The 15,130-nt window shown below is 45.3% G+C and overlaps 1 protein-coding gene across 1 annotated transcript; it reads left to right on the plus strand.

Annotated features, from left to right (window-relative positions):
- The first annotated feature begins 3,601 nt into the window (after positions 1-3,601).
- LOC125548192 (transcription repressor OFP3-like) lies at positions 3,602-5,053 on the plus strand. The gene has a single exon (XM_048711860.1). The coding sequence runs from the start codon at positions 3,690-3,692 to the stop codon at positions 4,749-4,751; it is 1,062 nt and encodes a 353-aa protein (XP_048567817.1). The 5' UTR covers positions 3,602-3,689; the 3' UTR covers positions 4,752-5,053.
- The last annotated feature ends 10,077 nt before the right edge of the window (positions 5,054-15,130 follow it).

Consider the following 15,130-nt stretch of genomic DNA (forward strand, 5'->3'; position numbering starts at 1 on the left):
TGATCACCATTTTCGCTGCACAATCAATTGCATAATTATTCGGGGCTCTCCCTCCTCCGATCCTTTTCTAATCTCTTCACACATCTACGAGTTCTACCGTAATATCCTAAGCGCCAAACTTCCTCGGGCTTTACATTTTCTTCTTCGGCCTAGCCGGCGAGTCAATGTTTCTTGAACTTGATTAACGATAGCCTTATGCTTCATCTCTCCACCGATGAAATTGATGAGGCCATCAATTCATCTAAATCTTCTCCTTGCCCTGGACCTGATGGTTTTTCTATCAAGTTTTTAAGAAGTTCTGGAAAACACTTAAACATCTGGTTTACAAGATCATGCATGGTTTTTTCTTGGGGACGGTTAACATTCTTGCCTAAACTATGTTGTCCTTACCTTGATCCCCAAAGTGCAAAAGGCAGACGATATCAGGCAATTTAGTCATTTGCTCTTATCAACAATATCGCCAGATTCCCTTCCAAAGCCTTTGTCACTAGATTGTCTCCTATAGCTCATAAGGTGATCTGCCCCTTAATGACTTTCACTAAAGGGCACTTCATTCTTGATGGTATTATCACGTTACATGAGTTACTTCAGGATATCCACCATTATAAGCATGAAGTTGTGGTTCTCAAATTGAACTCAGAGAAGGCCTACGATTGTGTTCGCTAATCCTTCTTGCAAGCTATCCTATTAGCTAGGGATTTTTCCTGCTTACATTCATCGTATAATGCCGACTGTTACTGGTGGCCACATTGCAATCACCATTAACGGGATTGTTTGTCTCTATTTCAAGAATGGAAGGGGCTTGCAGCAAGGTGATCCCATTTCCCCCCCTCCTGTTTAACTTCATCTTAGATTCTCTTGATAGGATGATGTCCTAGGCGACCAACGTTGGGCACATCTCTGTTGTTGCCTCTCACCTTCTTCCCCTCGGGGTAACCCACCTCTAGTAAGTTGTCATTATTATTATTCTTGTTGAGCAGAATGACTTACAATCGGCTAACCTGAAATCCCCCTGCTCTATTTTGAAGCCATGTCGGGGCTAAATATTAACCTTACAAGAGTGAAGCTTTTATTTTGGGCCACCCGCCTGCAGCACAATCTTGAATTTCTCACTTTTGGAAGTGTAAGCTTAGGACTTTTCCTACCACCTATGTTGGTGTGACTATTTCCCACATGAAACTTCTCGTGGCTGATTGAAAACCTACTAAAGTTAAAGTGGGCCCTAGGGTTGCTCCTTGGCGTGGCCACCACCAATTCTCCACTGGCAAAGTAACCCTGATCAATTCAAGCTTGTCTAGCCTTCCTACTTTCATCATGGGTTTTATCGCTTGTATGACAACAATCATGCTAGCTTAGATAGAGATCATAACACTTTCTACTCGAACAACATTGACAATAGGAAGAAATATCAGATAGTTAAGTGGGAAATCATGTGCAAGCCCAAAAGCCTTGGGGGGCTAGGCGCTATAATACTGGGATCATGAACAAGTGCCTGATTATGAAGTGGTGGTGGTGCATTCTCATCGAGCCTCCTGATTGCGTATGGCGTAAAAATTTGTATACCAAATACTGCCCTAACTACCCCTCATCTGATGTCCACCTCCCGGGGTGGCTCTCAACTTTGGAAATCCCTTTTCCTGGTGCAGGATGAATTTCATGGTTTAGTCAAACTTTCGGCTGGCTACGACGCTTCCATCAGATTCTGGTTGGACTGGTGCTCGCGGACGAGTCCCCTGTGCAAAACCTTCCTTGTCTTATTCTCTTACTATGAAAATCCGTCGATCTCCATTTCGAAGCTTGCCTCTCGTAACTGGGATCTTGGTATGCGTCTGGCGCTAACTCCTAAAGAATTTGCAGACATGCAGGCTCACACTGCCCTTCCCCTTCGCTCTCCGAGACCACATACCAAATCTCTTGGCCCCACTCTTCTTATGGTAAGTTCTCAGTTAAATCTCTCTACCTTAAGCTCTCCCAGGGGCGGCATGCCCCTGGTTCAAGGGCCTCTCGTGGGCGTGTAATCCTCTCAAAATTCAGATCTTTCTTTGGGAAGGCATTAGGCGTAATTTTTAGTTAGCGATCAAATCCTTAAGAGAATGGACATGCCTCTACCGCATGTTCTCTTTGAGGCCACACTGAAAACACTGAGCACATCCTTTTAACTTTGTTTTGGCTAAGCTGGGCTGGTGTTGCATTCGATCGTGGTTGCACGTACCCTAGAACCCGTCAAGTATGGACGATCTTATCGACATTATTAGGAATTACTCGGGCCAATTCTCTAGGGTGTTTTGGATTGTCTTTGGTGCTCTTGGGTGTGCCTTATGGATTAGAAATTTATGATTAAACACCTCTTTCCTTACCGCCCTGATGATGTTTTGTTTAAAATGGCTGCTCTCATCTAGCTGTGGTGCCCTCTCTTCTGAGATGTCGACGCTGATGTTCTTGCCCTAATGGTTACCAAGATCTACGCCTCCGCAGTTGGTCTATCTCCCCCAAGCCCTCCTGTGGTGAATTAGTTCTAGGTTACTGTTGTCTTACCCGACATGCATGTCCTTGGGCTTGGTCCTCTCGATCTGTAATGGCTTATTTGCAGATACCTTCTTTCTATTGGAACCTCTGCTGCTACTTGTTCTGAACATGCCTTGTTGGCTTTATTCATAAAGTCGGGCAACTGTCTTCTCTCCAAAAAACAGTGGAGACGGATGCATTGCATGTAGCAGGCGGGATCACGAAAAAGTGGTGGCAACAACACATGAGTGACTTCCATGGGGTTGCTACTCAAACACCCGGTATCGAGCTCCGGAGCGAAAGCCTAGGTCAGACCCGAGTGGTTATACCTGGCAATGGCGATATATTTTCTTACGTCGTTATCTTATTGAAGACATTGCTCAGATATACTCAAACTGATCTCCAAGGTGAAAACCTAGATTTTGGCCTTGTGGTTGGATCCGGTAATGACGACACTTGAGCGTCGCTCCCTTCGTAAAGGCGTTGATGCTGAAAAACCTTGTCGTCCATGTGGTGTCATGAGATGGTTGGTAAGGTATGGTCATTACTCTAGTTTGTCGATCCTAGATCTAGTCACTTTGGGTTTTTTTCCCTCGTCTACACAGGACTTTGGTCATATATGACTTTGCTGGTTGCCAACGTGTTTTTTGCGTGTGTTTGAGTTGATTTAGTATATATAAGTCGGATGTGTGCTCATTGTATTATGTACTTTCTTGATGCTCCGTTTGAGTCTACAAAATCCACTATTTGTCAGAAAAGAACAGTCAGTAATTCGTTCGCCCCACCGTATATCATATCTGGAATGCTGGATGATAACTCAGTGATACTAAAATCTGTTTCAGAGTCAGTTCATAACGAAAATCTTGCATGCTTTGCTCAGTGCTTCGGTGTCAGTGATTCCATAACCGAATGCTTACATACATGCCAAAACATTCGTCGGCTTTATTATCCTTGCATAAACAAGAAAAATGCATGCCTTGATTAATAATTCGTCACGTGACACACTTTGTACACACTTTGTACACTTTGAAATGGCTCACGCTAGCCATTTCAAACCTTCCTTCGCTCCCGGCTCCATCTCCCACGGCTATATATAACATATAACACCGATGGCTCGGCACCAGTGCTCCCCTGCTTCCACAACCAACCAGTCCGGCGTCAAGTGAGCACCGACTGAGCTACCGATGGACCATGGCGGTGGCGGCGGCAGGAGTAGCAGCCGCCTCCGGGACCGTCTGGCCCGGATGTTCCGTCCGGGCTCGCTGCTCCGCTCGACCTGCAACAACAACACCGCGTCGACCTCCTCCTCCTCCTCCTGCTCCGCCGCGGTGGGCGCGGCAGCCGACGGGGTGACCGCGTCCAAGCCGCCCCCGAGCTCCGCCTGCTCCTCCAGCCGCGCGCTCTTGGCCGCCGACTCCGCCATCTCCCGCGACAGGGACTCGTTCCTTACCTCTTCTCGCCGCGACTACGCCACCATCGTTGGCCGCACCGAGTCCTTCTCCAACGCCCTCGACCGCGTGCACCGCCGCGCCGGCGCCGCGGTGCATTCTCTGCCGCCTCCGGTTCGCTTCTCCATGCACGCGTCGCCTCTGATGGAGAGCAAGAAAAAGAGCCCTCTCCACGGCAGTCATCGGCACCACCGCCACCGCCTCGGTGGCCGGGTCAAGGGCGACAAGAGCAAGAAGCTGCTCTCCAACAACCCCTATGGCTTCAGCACCTCGGACACCGACGGCGACGACGTCTTCAGCAGCGACGCTGACGAGCACGGCCGCAGCGACGCCAAGAAGGGGGACGCGGAGGCATTCTTCTCCTCCTCCAGAAGCTTCTCCTTCTCCTCCGACTCCTCCGAGTTCTACAGCAAGAAGAAGAAACCAAAGAAGAAGTCCCCTGCCGCAGTGGCGCCCAAGCCGCCGCCGCCGCCGCCGAGAGCGAGGGCCAGGGGGCAGAGGCGCAAGAATCGCGTGGCGAGCAGCTGCGACACGTGCGGCGTGAGGGAAGGGTTCCGGCCGGTGGTGTCGGCGGCGGAGGAGCAGGTGCGCAGGGGGTTCGCGGTGGTGCAGCGGTCGCGGGACCCCTACGCCGACTTCCGGGCGTCGATGGTGGAGATGGTGGTGAGCCGGCAGATGTTCGGCGCGGTGGAGCTGGAGCGGCTGCTGCGGTCGTACCTCTCGCTCAACGCGCCGCGCCACCACCCCGTCATCCTCCAGGCCTTCTCCGACATCTGGGTCGTCCTCCACGGCGGCTAGCCAGCGATCTCACTGGCTATCCACTCACTCACTCACTCAGTTATTAATCCAGCCCCAGGACGTTTCCTTAACTACCAGTAGGACTCTATCATAAGTAATCATGCTCTGCGTTCATGATTAGCTCCAACGATGTTCATCAGTTTGATCTTAGTTTTAATCTTGGCTGTAACTGGCCGTGCGGTTCTGCTGTAATGCACTCCTAGTACTAGTAGTACTACTGTTCTTGGCTCTGACCCAGTGTGCAAAAGCTAGCTTCTGATTTGGAATTGGATTCAGATTTGGCCAGAGGGCGCCGTGGGTTTTGTTTGCTAGCTAGAGGAGCTGTACGATGTTTGATTTTGGGCGTCAATGATTTGAAAATCATGATGACACAGCAGAACTTTGGGTTTGCGCTTCCCCTGCCATACCACCACTACACTGTTTTACCCTTTGTGTCGGCAATTATTGTATTATGCTCGGATGCTCGCCATGTCGACTTTAAAGACAAACAAATAATCGTTCATCGGTGCCCAGTAGATTATATTTGTGCGATTCATGTGGAAGTACGTATCATGTAGACTTAACCTTTTTCAAAGAATCAAGAATAACATGGTTAAACAATGAGTAACATTTCGCCAATAGAAAAAAACAACAACAATGTCTATTCACATAATAAGAAGTATAATTCCTCTAAGTTTCTGAACTTGGGCCCAATATCCATTTTTCCACCCGAGCTTATCTGATCTCGATGAACAGTTAATAAATACTAGAAAAGTAAAAAAACTGATTTTTTTATGGAAGATGTTTAGCTGCATGAGGTATGTTTCAATTTTCAGCGTGTTTGGACATTTGAGTAGCTCCCAACAAAAAAAACTCGGTTCGAATATTGCACAAACAATAAACTTTTTTGCAGACCCTCAATTTTTTCTGATAGCTAATCAGATGTCCAGACATGATGAAAATTGATATGAACATCACACACTCAAACATCTCTCATGTCAATCTGAACTTTTTCTAGTATATTTTTTTATTTTGCCATTTACAGACATAATCAGATGAGCTTGGGAGCCATTTAGCCGCACTCAAGTTGGCCCTCTTCTTTTAGAAAAGAAGGTTCAAAATCCAAGCCTCTACATCAAAAGATGTACATAACCATTATTTTTATTTTATTCTAACAAAGGTCTGGAAAAGGCATACATCAAACAACCCGAAGCCGCCACTCCACACCTACTTACTCGACAATAAAGGATGCCATCACAACGCCCCATCATCTAGAACCGGATCACCACCGAGCTGCCCACATGGCGTACCAGAAGCACACATCTAGTCCAACGGACCCTAAGCGCGCACTACATGCACATGCTTCAGAAGCCGCTACCACTGCCAAACGGTCAACACATCTTCAGAGTAGAGATCTGCATTATCCTTGCTAGGCTAGCCGTCGACCCGCCATGACACGAAACAACGCCACCACCCTCCGATCATCCATCAAGATGCATCTGCCACGAAGACTCGGTTGCGCCATGCTGCCGAGACCCACTGTCGTCGACGTGGCATATACCTCCTCCCGACTCCTCCAGAATGATGCTCCAGGAGGGAGAACGGCATCAAGCGTAACCATTGCTCGATCCAGGAGACCCAGATCAATGGTTTCTCCCGGAGTAAACCGATCGAGGAGACAAGACCTACAATGATGATGCCTTCATCAGGGTAACGACACATACACGCCGGCATCGTCCGCCATGATTGAAGTCGCTCAGTTTTCACCGGCAGTCACGCATCCTATGCCTTACCGCCGACAGTAGCCGACGTGTCAGATCTCCATCGGACCTACTACTAGCCACCGCACTGCCACGTAGTAGTAGCTGCCTATAGCCACCTCCTCCTCGTCGCCAGCCGCAGCAGACCCCGCTCAGTAGGCCTGTCGCCCCGAAGAACGAGGGTGCCATGACCAGAACACCGCCATCGGTCCAACGCCGACTACCCTCGCAACCACCGGCATCCCAACCATCACCCTTTCGAAGCTGCAACCCCAGGATCCAAGCTCTGCCTAGCTTACAGCTGGCATCCATGCTCCAGGATGGAGATCCCCCCATGGGGATGAGGAGACGAGGGCCCGCAGATCGTTGTCCCGAGGGCAGGGCTTTGATTGCCGGCCACCTCCATCGGTGGCAAGATATTGAAGGGGAGAATGAATGGGAGTGGCGGAGGCTAGGGTTCGACAGTGCCGTGAAGGAAATATGCCCTAGAGTCAATAATAAAGTTGTTATTTATATTTCCTTATATCATGATAAATGTTTATTATTCATGCTAGAATTGTATTAACCGGAAACTTGATACATGTGTGGATACATAGACAAAACACCGTGTCCCTAGTAAGCCTCTACTAGACTAGCTCGTTGATCAAAGATGGTTAAGTTTCCTAACCATAGACATGTGTTGTCATTTGATTAATGGGATCACATAATTAGGAGAATGATGTGATGGACAAGACCCATCCATTAGCTTAGCATAATGATCGTTAAGTTTTATTGCTATTGCTTCCTTCATGCCTTATACATATTCCTTTGACTATGAGATTATGCAACCCCCAGATACCGGAGGAATACCTTGTGTGCTATCAAACCTCACAAGTAACTGGGTGATTATAAAGATGCTTTACAGGTATCTCCGAAGGTGTTTGTTGGGTTGGCATAGATCGAGATTAGGATTTGTCACTCCGAGTATCAGAGAGGTATCTCTGGGCCCTCTCGGTAATGCACATCATAATTATTGGGGAATGTAGTAATTTCAAAAAAATTCCTACACACACACAAGATCATGGTGATGCATAGCAACGAGAGGGGAGAGTGTAGTCTACGTACCCTTGTAGACCGACAGCGGAAGCGTTATGACAACACGGTTGATGTAGTCGTACGTCCTCGCGACCCGACCGATCCAAGCACCGAAACTACGGCACCTCCGAGTTCTAGCACACGTTCAGCTCGATGACGATCCCCGGACTCTGATCCAGCAAAGTGTCGGGGAAGAGTTTCGTCAGCACGACGGCGTGGTGACGATCTTGATATTCTACCATCGCAGGGCTTCGCCTAAGCACCGCTACAATATTATCGAGGAGTATGGTGGAGGGGGGCACCGCACACGGCTAAGAAAACAATCACGAAGATCAACTTGTGTGTCTATGGGGTGCCCCTTGCCCCCGTATATAAATGAGTGGAGGAGGGGAGGGCCGACCCTCTCTATGGCGCGCCCTAGGGGAGTCCTACTCCCACCGGGAGTAGGATTCCCCCTTTCCTAGTCCAACCAGGAGTCCTTCCATGTAGTAGGAGTAGGAGACAAGGAAGGGGAAGAGGGAAAAGAAGGAAGGAGGGGGCGCCGCCCCTGCCCCTAGTCCAATTCGGACTAGTCAATGGGGGGGGCGCGCGGCCTGCCTCTCCCTCTCCCCTAAAGCCCAATAAGGCTCATATACTTCTTCCCCCGTATTCCCGTAACTCCCCGGTACTCCGAAAAATACCCGAACCACTCAGAACCTTTCCGATGTCCGAATATAGTCGTCCAATATATCGATCTTTACGTCTCAACCATTTCGAGACTCCTCGTCATGTCCCCGATCTCATCCGGGACTCTGAACTCCTTCGGTACATCAAAACTCATAAACTCGTAAAATAACTGTCATCGAAACCTTAAGCGTGCGGACCCTACGGGTTCGAGAACAATGTAGACATGACCGAGACACGTCTCCAGTCAATAACCAATAGCGGAACCTGGATGCTCATATTGGCTCCTACATATTCTATGAAGATCTTTATCGGTCAGACCGCATAACAACATACGTTGTTCCCTTTGTCATCGGCATGTTACTTGCCCGAGATTCGATCGTCGGTATCTCAATACCTAATTCAATCTCGTTACCGGCAAGTCTCTTTACTCGTTCTGTAATACATCATCTCGCAACTAACTCATTAGGTGCAATGCTTGCAAGGCTTATGTGATGTGCATTACCGAGAGGGCCCAGAGATACCTCTCCGACAATCGGAGTGACAAATCCTAATCTCGAAATACGCCAACCCAACATGTACCTTTGGAGACACCTGTAGAGCTCCTTTATAATCACCCAGTTACATTGTGACGTTTGGTAGGACACAAAGTGTTCCTCCGGTAAACTGGAGTTGCATAATCTCATAGTCATAGGAACATGTATAAGTCATGAAGAAAGCAGTAGCAACATACAAAACGATCGAGTACTAAGCTAACGGAATGGGTCAAGTCAATCACATCATTCTCATAATGATGTGATACCATTAATCAAATAACAACTCTTTGTCTATGGTTAGGAAACATAACCATCTTTGATTAACGAGCTAGTCAAGTAGAGGCATACTAGTGACACTCTGTTTGTCTATGTATTCACACATGTATTATGTTTCCGGTTAATACAATTCTAGCATGAATAATAAACATTTATCATGAAATAAGGAAATAAATAATAACTTTATTATTGCATCTAGGGCATATTTCCTTCAGTCTCCCACTTGCACTAGAGTCAATAATCTAGTTCACATTGCCATGTGATTTAACACCAATAGTTCACATCATTATGTGACCAACACTCAAAGGGTTTACTAGAGTCAATAATCTAGTTCACATCGCTATGTGATTAACACCCAAAGAGTACTAAGGTGTGATCATGTTTTGCCTATGAGAGAAGTTTAGTCAACGGGTCTGCCATATTCAGATCCGTATGTATTTTGAAAATTTCTATGTCAACAATGCTCTGCACAGAGCTACTCTAGCTAATTGCTCCCACTTTCAATATGCATCCAGATTGAGACTTAGAATCATCTGGATCAGTGTCAAAGTTTGCATCGATGTAACCTTTTACGACGAACCTTTTGTCACCTCCATAATCGAGAAAAATATCCTTATTCCACTAAGGATAATTTTGACCGTTGTCCAGTGATCTACTCCTAGATCACTATTGTAATTCCTTGCCAACATCAGTGTAGGGTATACAATAGATCTGGTACACAGCATGACATACTTTATAGAACCTATGGCTGAGGCATAGGGAATGACTTTCATTCTCTTTCTATCTTCTGCCGTGGTCGGGTTTTGAGTCTTACTCAATTTCACACCTTGTAACACAGGCAAGAACTCTTTCTTTGACTGTTCCATTTTGAACTACTTCAAAATCTTGTCAAGGTATGTACTCATTGAAAAAACTTATCAAGCATCTTGATCTATCTCTATAGATCTTGATGCTCAATATGTAAGCAGCTTCACCGAGGTTTTCTTTGAAAAAAATCCTTTCAAACACTCCTTTATGCTTTGCAGAATAATTCTACATTATTTCCGATCAACAATATGTCATTTACATATGCTTATCAGGAATGCTGTAGTGCTCTCACTCACTTTCTTCTAAATACAGGCTTCACCGTAAGTCTGTATAAAACTATATGCTTTGATCAACTTATCAAAGCGTATATTCCAACTCCGAGATGCTTGCACCAGTCCATAGATGGATCGCTGGAGCTTGCATATTTAGTTAACACCTTTAGGATCGACAAAACCTTCTAGTTGCATCGTATACAACTCTTCTTTAATAAATCCATTAAGGAATGCAGTTTTGTTTATCCATTTGCCAGATTTCATAAAATGCGGCAATTGCTAACATGATTCGTACAGACTTAAGCATAGATACGAGTGAGAAACTCTCATCGTAGTCAACACCTTGAACTTGTCGAAAACCTTTTGCGACAATTCTAGCTTTGTAGATAGTAACACTACTATCAGCGTCCGTCTTCCTCTTGAAGATCCATTTATTTTCTATGGCTTGCCGATCATCGGGCAAATCCATCAAAGTCCATACTTTGTTCTCATACATGGATCATATCTCAGATTTCATGGCCTTAAACCATTTCGCGGAATCTGGGCTCATCATCGCTTCCTCATAGTTCATAGGTTCGTCATGGTCAAGTAACATGACCTCCAGAACAGGATTACCGTACCACTCTGGTGCGGATCTCACTCTGGTTTACCTACGAGGTTTGGTAGTAACTTGATCTGAAGTTACATGATCATCATCATTAGCTTCCTCACTAATTGGTGTAGTAGTCACAGGAACAGATTTCTATGATGAACTACTTTCCAATAAGGGAGCAGGTACAGTTACCTCATCAAGTTCTACTTTCCTCCCACTCACTTCTTTCGAGAGAAACTCATTCTCTGGAAAGGATCCATTCTCAGCAACGAATATCTTGCCTTCGGATCTGTGATAGAAGGTGTACCCAACAGTCTCCTTTGGGTATCCTATGAAGACATATTTCTCCGATCTGGGTTTGAGCTTATCAGGATGAAACTTTTTCATATAAGCATCACAACCCCAAACTTTAAAAAATGACAACTTCGGTTTCTTGCCAAACCATAGTTCAGATTGTGTCGTCTCAACGGACTTAGATGATGCCCCTTTTTAACGTGAATGCAATTGTCTTTAATGCATAACCCCAAAAACGATAGTGGTAAATCGGTAAGAAACATCATAGATTGCACTATATCCAATAAAGTACGGTTATGACGTTCGGACACACCATTATGCTGTGGTGTTCCAGGTGGCGTGAGTAGTGAAACTATTTCACATTGTTTTAACTGAAGGCCAAACTCATAACTCAAATATTTTACCTCTGCGATCATATCGTAGAAACTTTTATTTTCTTGTTACGATGATTCTCGACTTCACTCTGAAATTCTTTGAACTTTTCAAATATTTCAGACTTGTGTTTCATTAAGTAGATATACTCATATCTGCTCAAATCATCTGTGAAGATCAGAAAATAACGATACTTGCCGTGAGCCTTAACACTCATCGGACCGCATACATCAGTATGTATTATTTCCAGTAAGTCAGTTGCTCGCTCCATTGTTCCGGAGAACGGAGTCTTAGTCATCTTGCCCAAGAGGCATGGTTCACAAGCATCAAGTGATTCATAATCAAGTGATTCCAAAAGTCCATCAGCATGGAGTTTCTTCATGCGCTTTACACCAATATGACCTAAACGGCAGTGCCACAAATAAGTTGCACTATCATTATTAACTTCGCATCTTTTGGTTTCAATATTATGAATATGTGTATCACTACGATCAAGATCCAATGAACTATTTTCATTGGGTGTGTAACCATATAAGGTTTTATTCATGTAAATAGAACACAAATTTATTCTCTTACTTAAATGAATAACCGTATTACAATAAACATGATCAAATCATATTCATGCTCAACGCAAACACCAAATAACACTTATTTAGGTTCAACACTAATCCCGAAAGTATAGGGAGTGTGCGATGATGATCATATCAATCTTGGAACCACTTCCAACACACATCGTCACTTCACCCTTAACTAGTCTCTGTTTATTCTGCAACTCCCGATTCAAGTTACTAATCATAGTAACTGAACTAGTATCAAATACTGAGGGGTTGCTATAAACACTAGTAAAGTACACATCAACAACATGTATATCAAATATACTTATGTTCACTTTGCCATCCTTCTTATCCGCCAAATACTTGGGGCAGTTCCACTTCCAGTGACCAGTCCCTTTGCAGTAGAAGCACTTAGTCTCAAGCTTAGGATCAGACTTGGGCTTCTTCACTTGAGTAGCAACTTGCTTGCCGTTTTTCTTGAAGTTCCCCTTCTTCCCTTTGCCCTTTTCTTGAAACTAGTGATCTTGTCAACCATCAACACTTGATGCTCTTTCTTGATTTCTACCTTCATTGATTTCATCATCATGAAAAGCTCGGGAGTCGTTTTCGTCATCCCTTGCATACTATAGTTCATCACGAAGTTCTACTAACTTGGTGATGGTGACTAGAGAATTCTGGCAATCACTATCTTATCTGGAAGATTAACTCCCACTTGATTCAAGCGATTGTAGTATCCAGACAATCTGAGCACATGCTCACTAGTTGAGCGATTCTCCTCCATCTTTTAGCTATAGAACTTGTTGGAAACTTCCTATCTCTCAACTCGGGTATTTGCTTGAAATATTAACTTCAACTCCTGGAACATCTCATATGGTCCATGACGTTCAAAACGTCTTTGAAGTCCCGATTCTAAGCCGTTAAGAATGGTGCACTAAACTATCAAGTAGTCATCATATTGAGCTAGCCAAACGTTCATAACGTCTGCATCTGCTCCTGCAATAGGTCTGTCACCTAGCGGCGCATCAAGGACATAATTCTTCTGTGCAACAATGAGGATAAACCTCAGATCACGGATCCAATCCGCATCATTGCTACTAACATCTTTCAACTTAGTTTTCTCTAGGAACATATAAAAATTAAATGGGGAGCAACATCGCGAGCTAATGATCTACAACATAGATATGCTAATACTACCAGGACTAAGTTCATGATAAATTAAAGTTCAATTAATCATATTACTTAAGAACTCCCACTTAGATAGACATCCCTCTAATCATCTAAGTGATCACGTGATCCAAATCAACTAAACCATAACCGATCATCACGTGAAATGGAGTAGCTTTCAATGGTGAACATCATTATGTTGATCATATCTACTATATGATTCATGCTTGACCTTTCGGTCTCAGTGTTCCGAGGCCATATCTGCATTATGCTAGGCTCGTCAAGTTTAACCTAAGTATTCTGCGTGTGCAAAACTGGCTTGCACCCGTTGTAGATGGACGTAGAGCTTATCACACCCGATCATCACGTGGTGTCTGGGCATGACGAACTTTGGCAACGGTGCATACTCAGGGAGAACACTTTTTATCTTGAAATTTAGTGAGAGATCATCTTATAAAGCTGCCATCGAACTAAGCAAAATAAGATGCATAAAAGATAAACATCACATGCAATCAAAATATGTGACATGATATGGCCATCATCATCTTGTGCCTTTGATCTCCATCTCCAAAGTACTGTCATGATTTATATCGTCACCGGCATGACATCATGATCTCCATCATCTTGATCTATATCAATGTGTCGTCACATGGTCTTCTCGCCAACAATTGCTCTTGCAACTATTGCTCTCGCATAGCGATAAAGTAAAGCAATTATTGGGCACTTGCATCTTATGCAATAGAGAGACAACCATAAGGATTTTGCCAGTTGCCGATAACTTCAACAAAACATGATCATCTCATACAACAACTTATATCTCATCACGTCTTGACCATATCACATCACAACATGCCCTGCAAAAACAAGTTAGACGTCCTCTATTTTGTTGTTGCAAGTTTTACGTGGCTGCTACTAGTCTTAGCAAGAACCGTTCTTACCTACGCATCAAAACCACAATGATAGTTTGTCAAGTTGGTGCTGTTTTAACCTTCGCAAGGACCGGGCGTAGCCACACTCGGTTCAACTAAAGTTGGATAAACTGACACCCGCCAGCCACCTATATGCAAAGCACGTCGGTAGAACCAGTCTCGCGTAAGCATACGCATAATGTCGGTCCAGGCCGCTTCATCCAACAATACCGCCGAACCAAAGTATGACATGCTGGTAAGCAGTATGACTTATATCACCCACAACTCACTTGTGTTCTACTCGTGCAAATAATATCAACACATAAAACCTAGGCTCTGATACCACTGTTGGGGAATGTAGTAATTTCAAAAAATTTCCTACGCACACGCAAGATCATGGTGATGCATAGCAACGAGAGGGGAGAGTGTAGTCTACGTACCCTTGTAGACCGACAGCGGAAGCGTTATGACAACGCGGTTGATATAGTCGTACGTCTTCGCGACCCGACCGATCCATGCACCGAAACTACGGCACCTCCGAGTTCTAGCACATGTTCAGCTCGATGACGATCCCGGACTCCGATCCAGCAAAGTGTCGGGGAAGATCAACTTGGAAGATCAACTTGTGTGTCTATGGGGTGCCCCCTGCCCCCGTATATAAAGGAGTGGAGGAGGGGAGGGCCGGCCCTCTCTATGGCGCGCCCTAGGGGAGTCCTACTCCCACCGGGAGTAGGATTCCCCCTTTCCTAGTCCAACTAGGAGTCCTTCCATGTAGTAGGAGTAGGAGACAAGGAAGGGGAAGAGGGAAAAGAAGGAAGGAGGGGGCGCCGCCCCTCCCCCTAGTCCAATTCGGACTAGTCAATGGGGGGCGCGCGGCTTGCCTCTCCCTCTCCCCTAAAGCCCAATACGGCCCATATACTTCTTCCCCCGTATTCCCGTAACTCCCCGGTACTCCGAAAAATACCCGAACCACTCGGAACCTTTCCGATGTCCGAATATAGTCGTCCAATATATCGATCTTTACGTCTCGACCATTTCGAGACTCCTCGTCATGTCCCCGATCTCATCCAGGACTCCGAACTCCTTCGGTACATCAAAACTCATAATCTCATAATATAACTGTCATCA

This window comes from Triticum urartu, chromosome 3, assembly GCF_003073215.2.
Source record: "Triticum urartu cultivar G1812 chromosome 3, Tu2.1, whole genome shotgun sequence".
Lineage (NCBI taxonomy): Eukaryota > Viridiplantae > Streptophyta > Magnoliopsida > Poales > Poaceae > Triticum > Triticum urartu.

Excerpts from the sequence above, each read along its gene's own strand:
- LOC125548192 (XM_048711860.1), top strand. The coding sequence starts at position 3,690 with ATGGACCATGGCGGTGGCGGCGGCAGGAGTAGCAGCCGCCTCCGGGAC.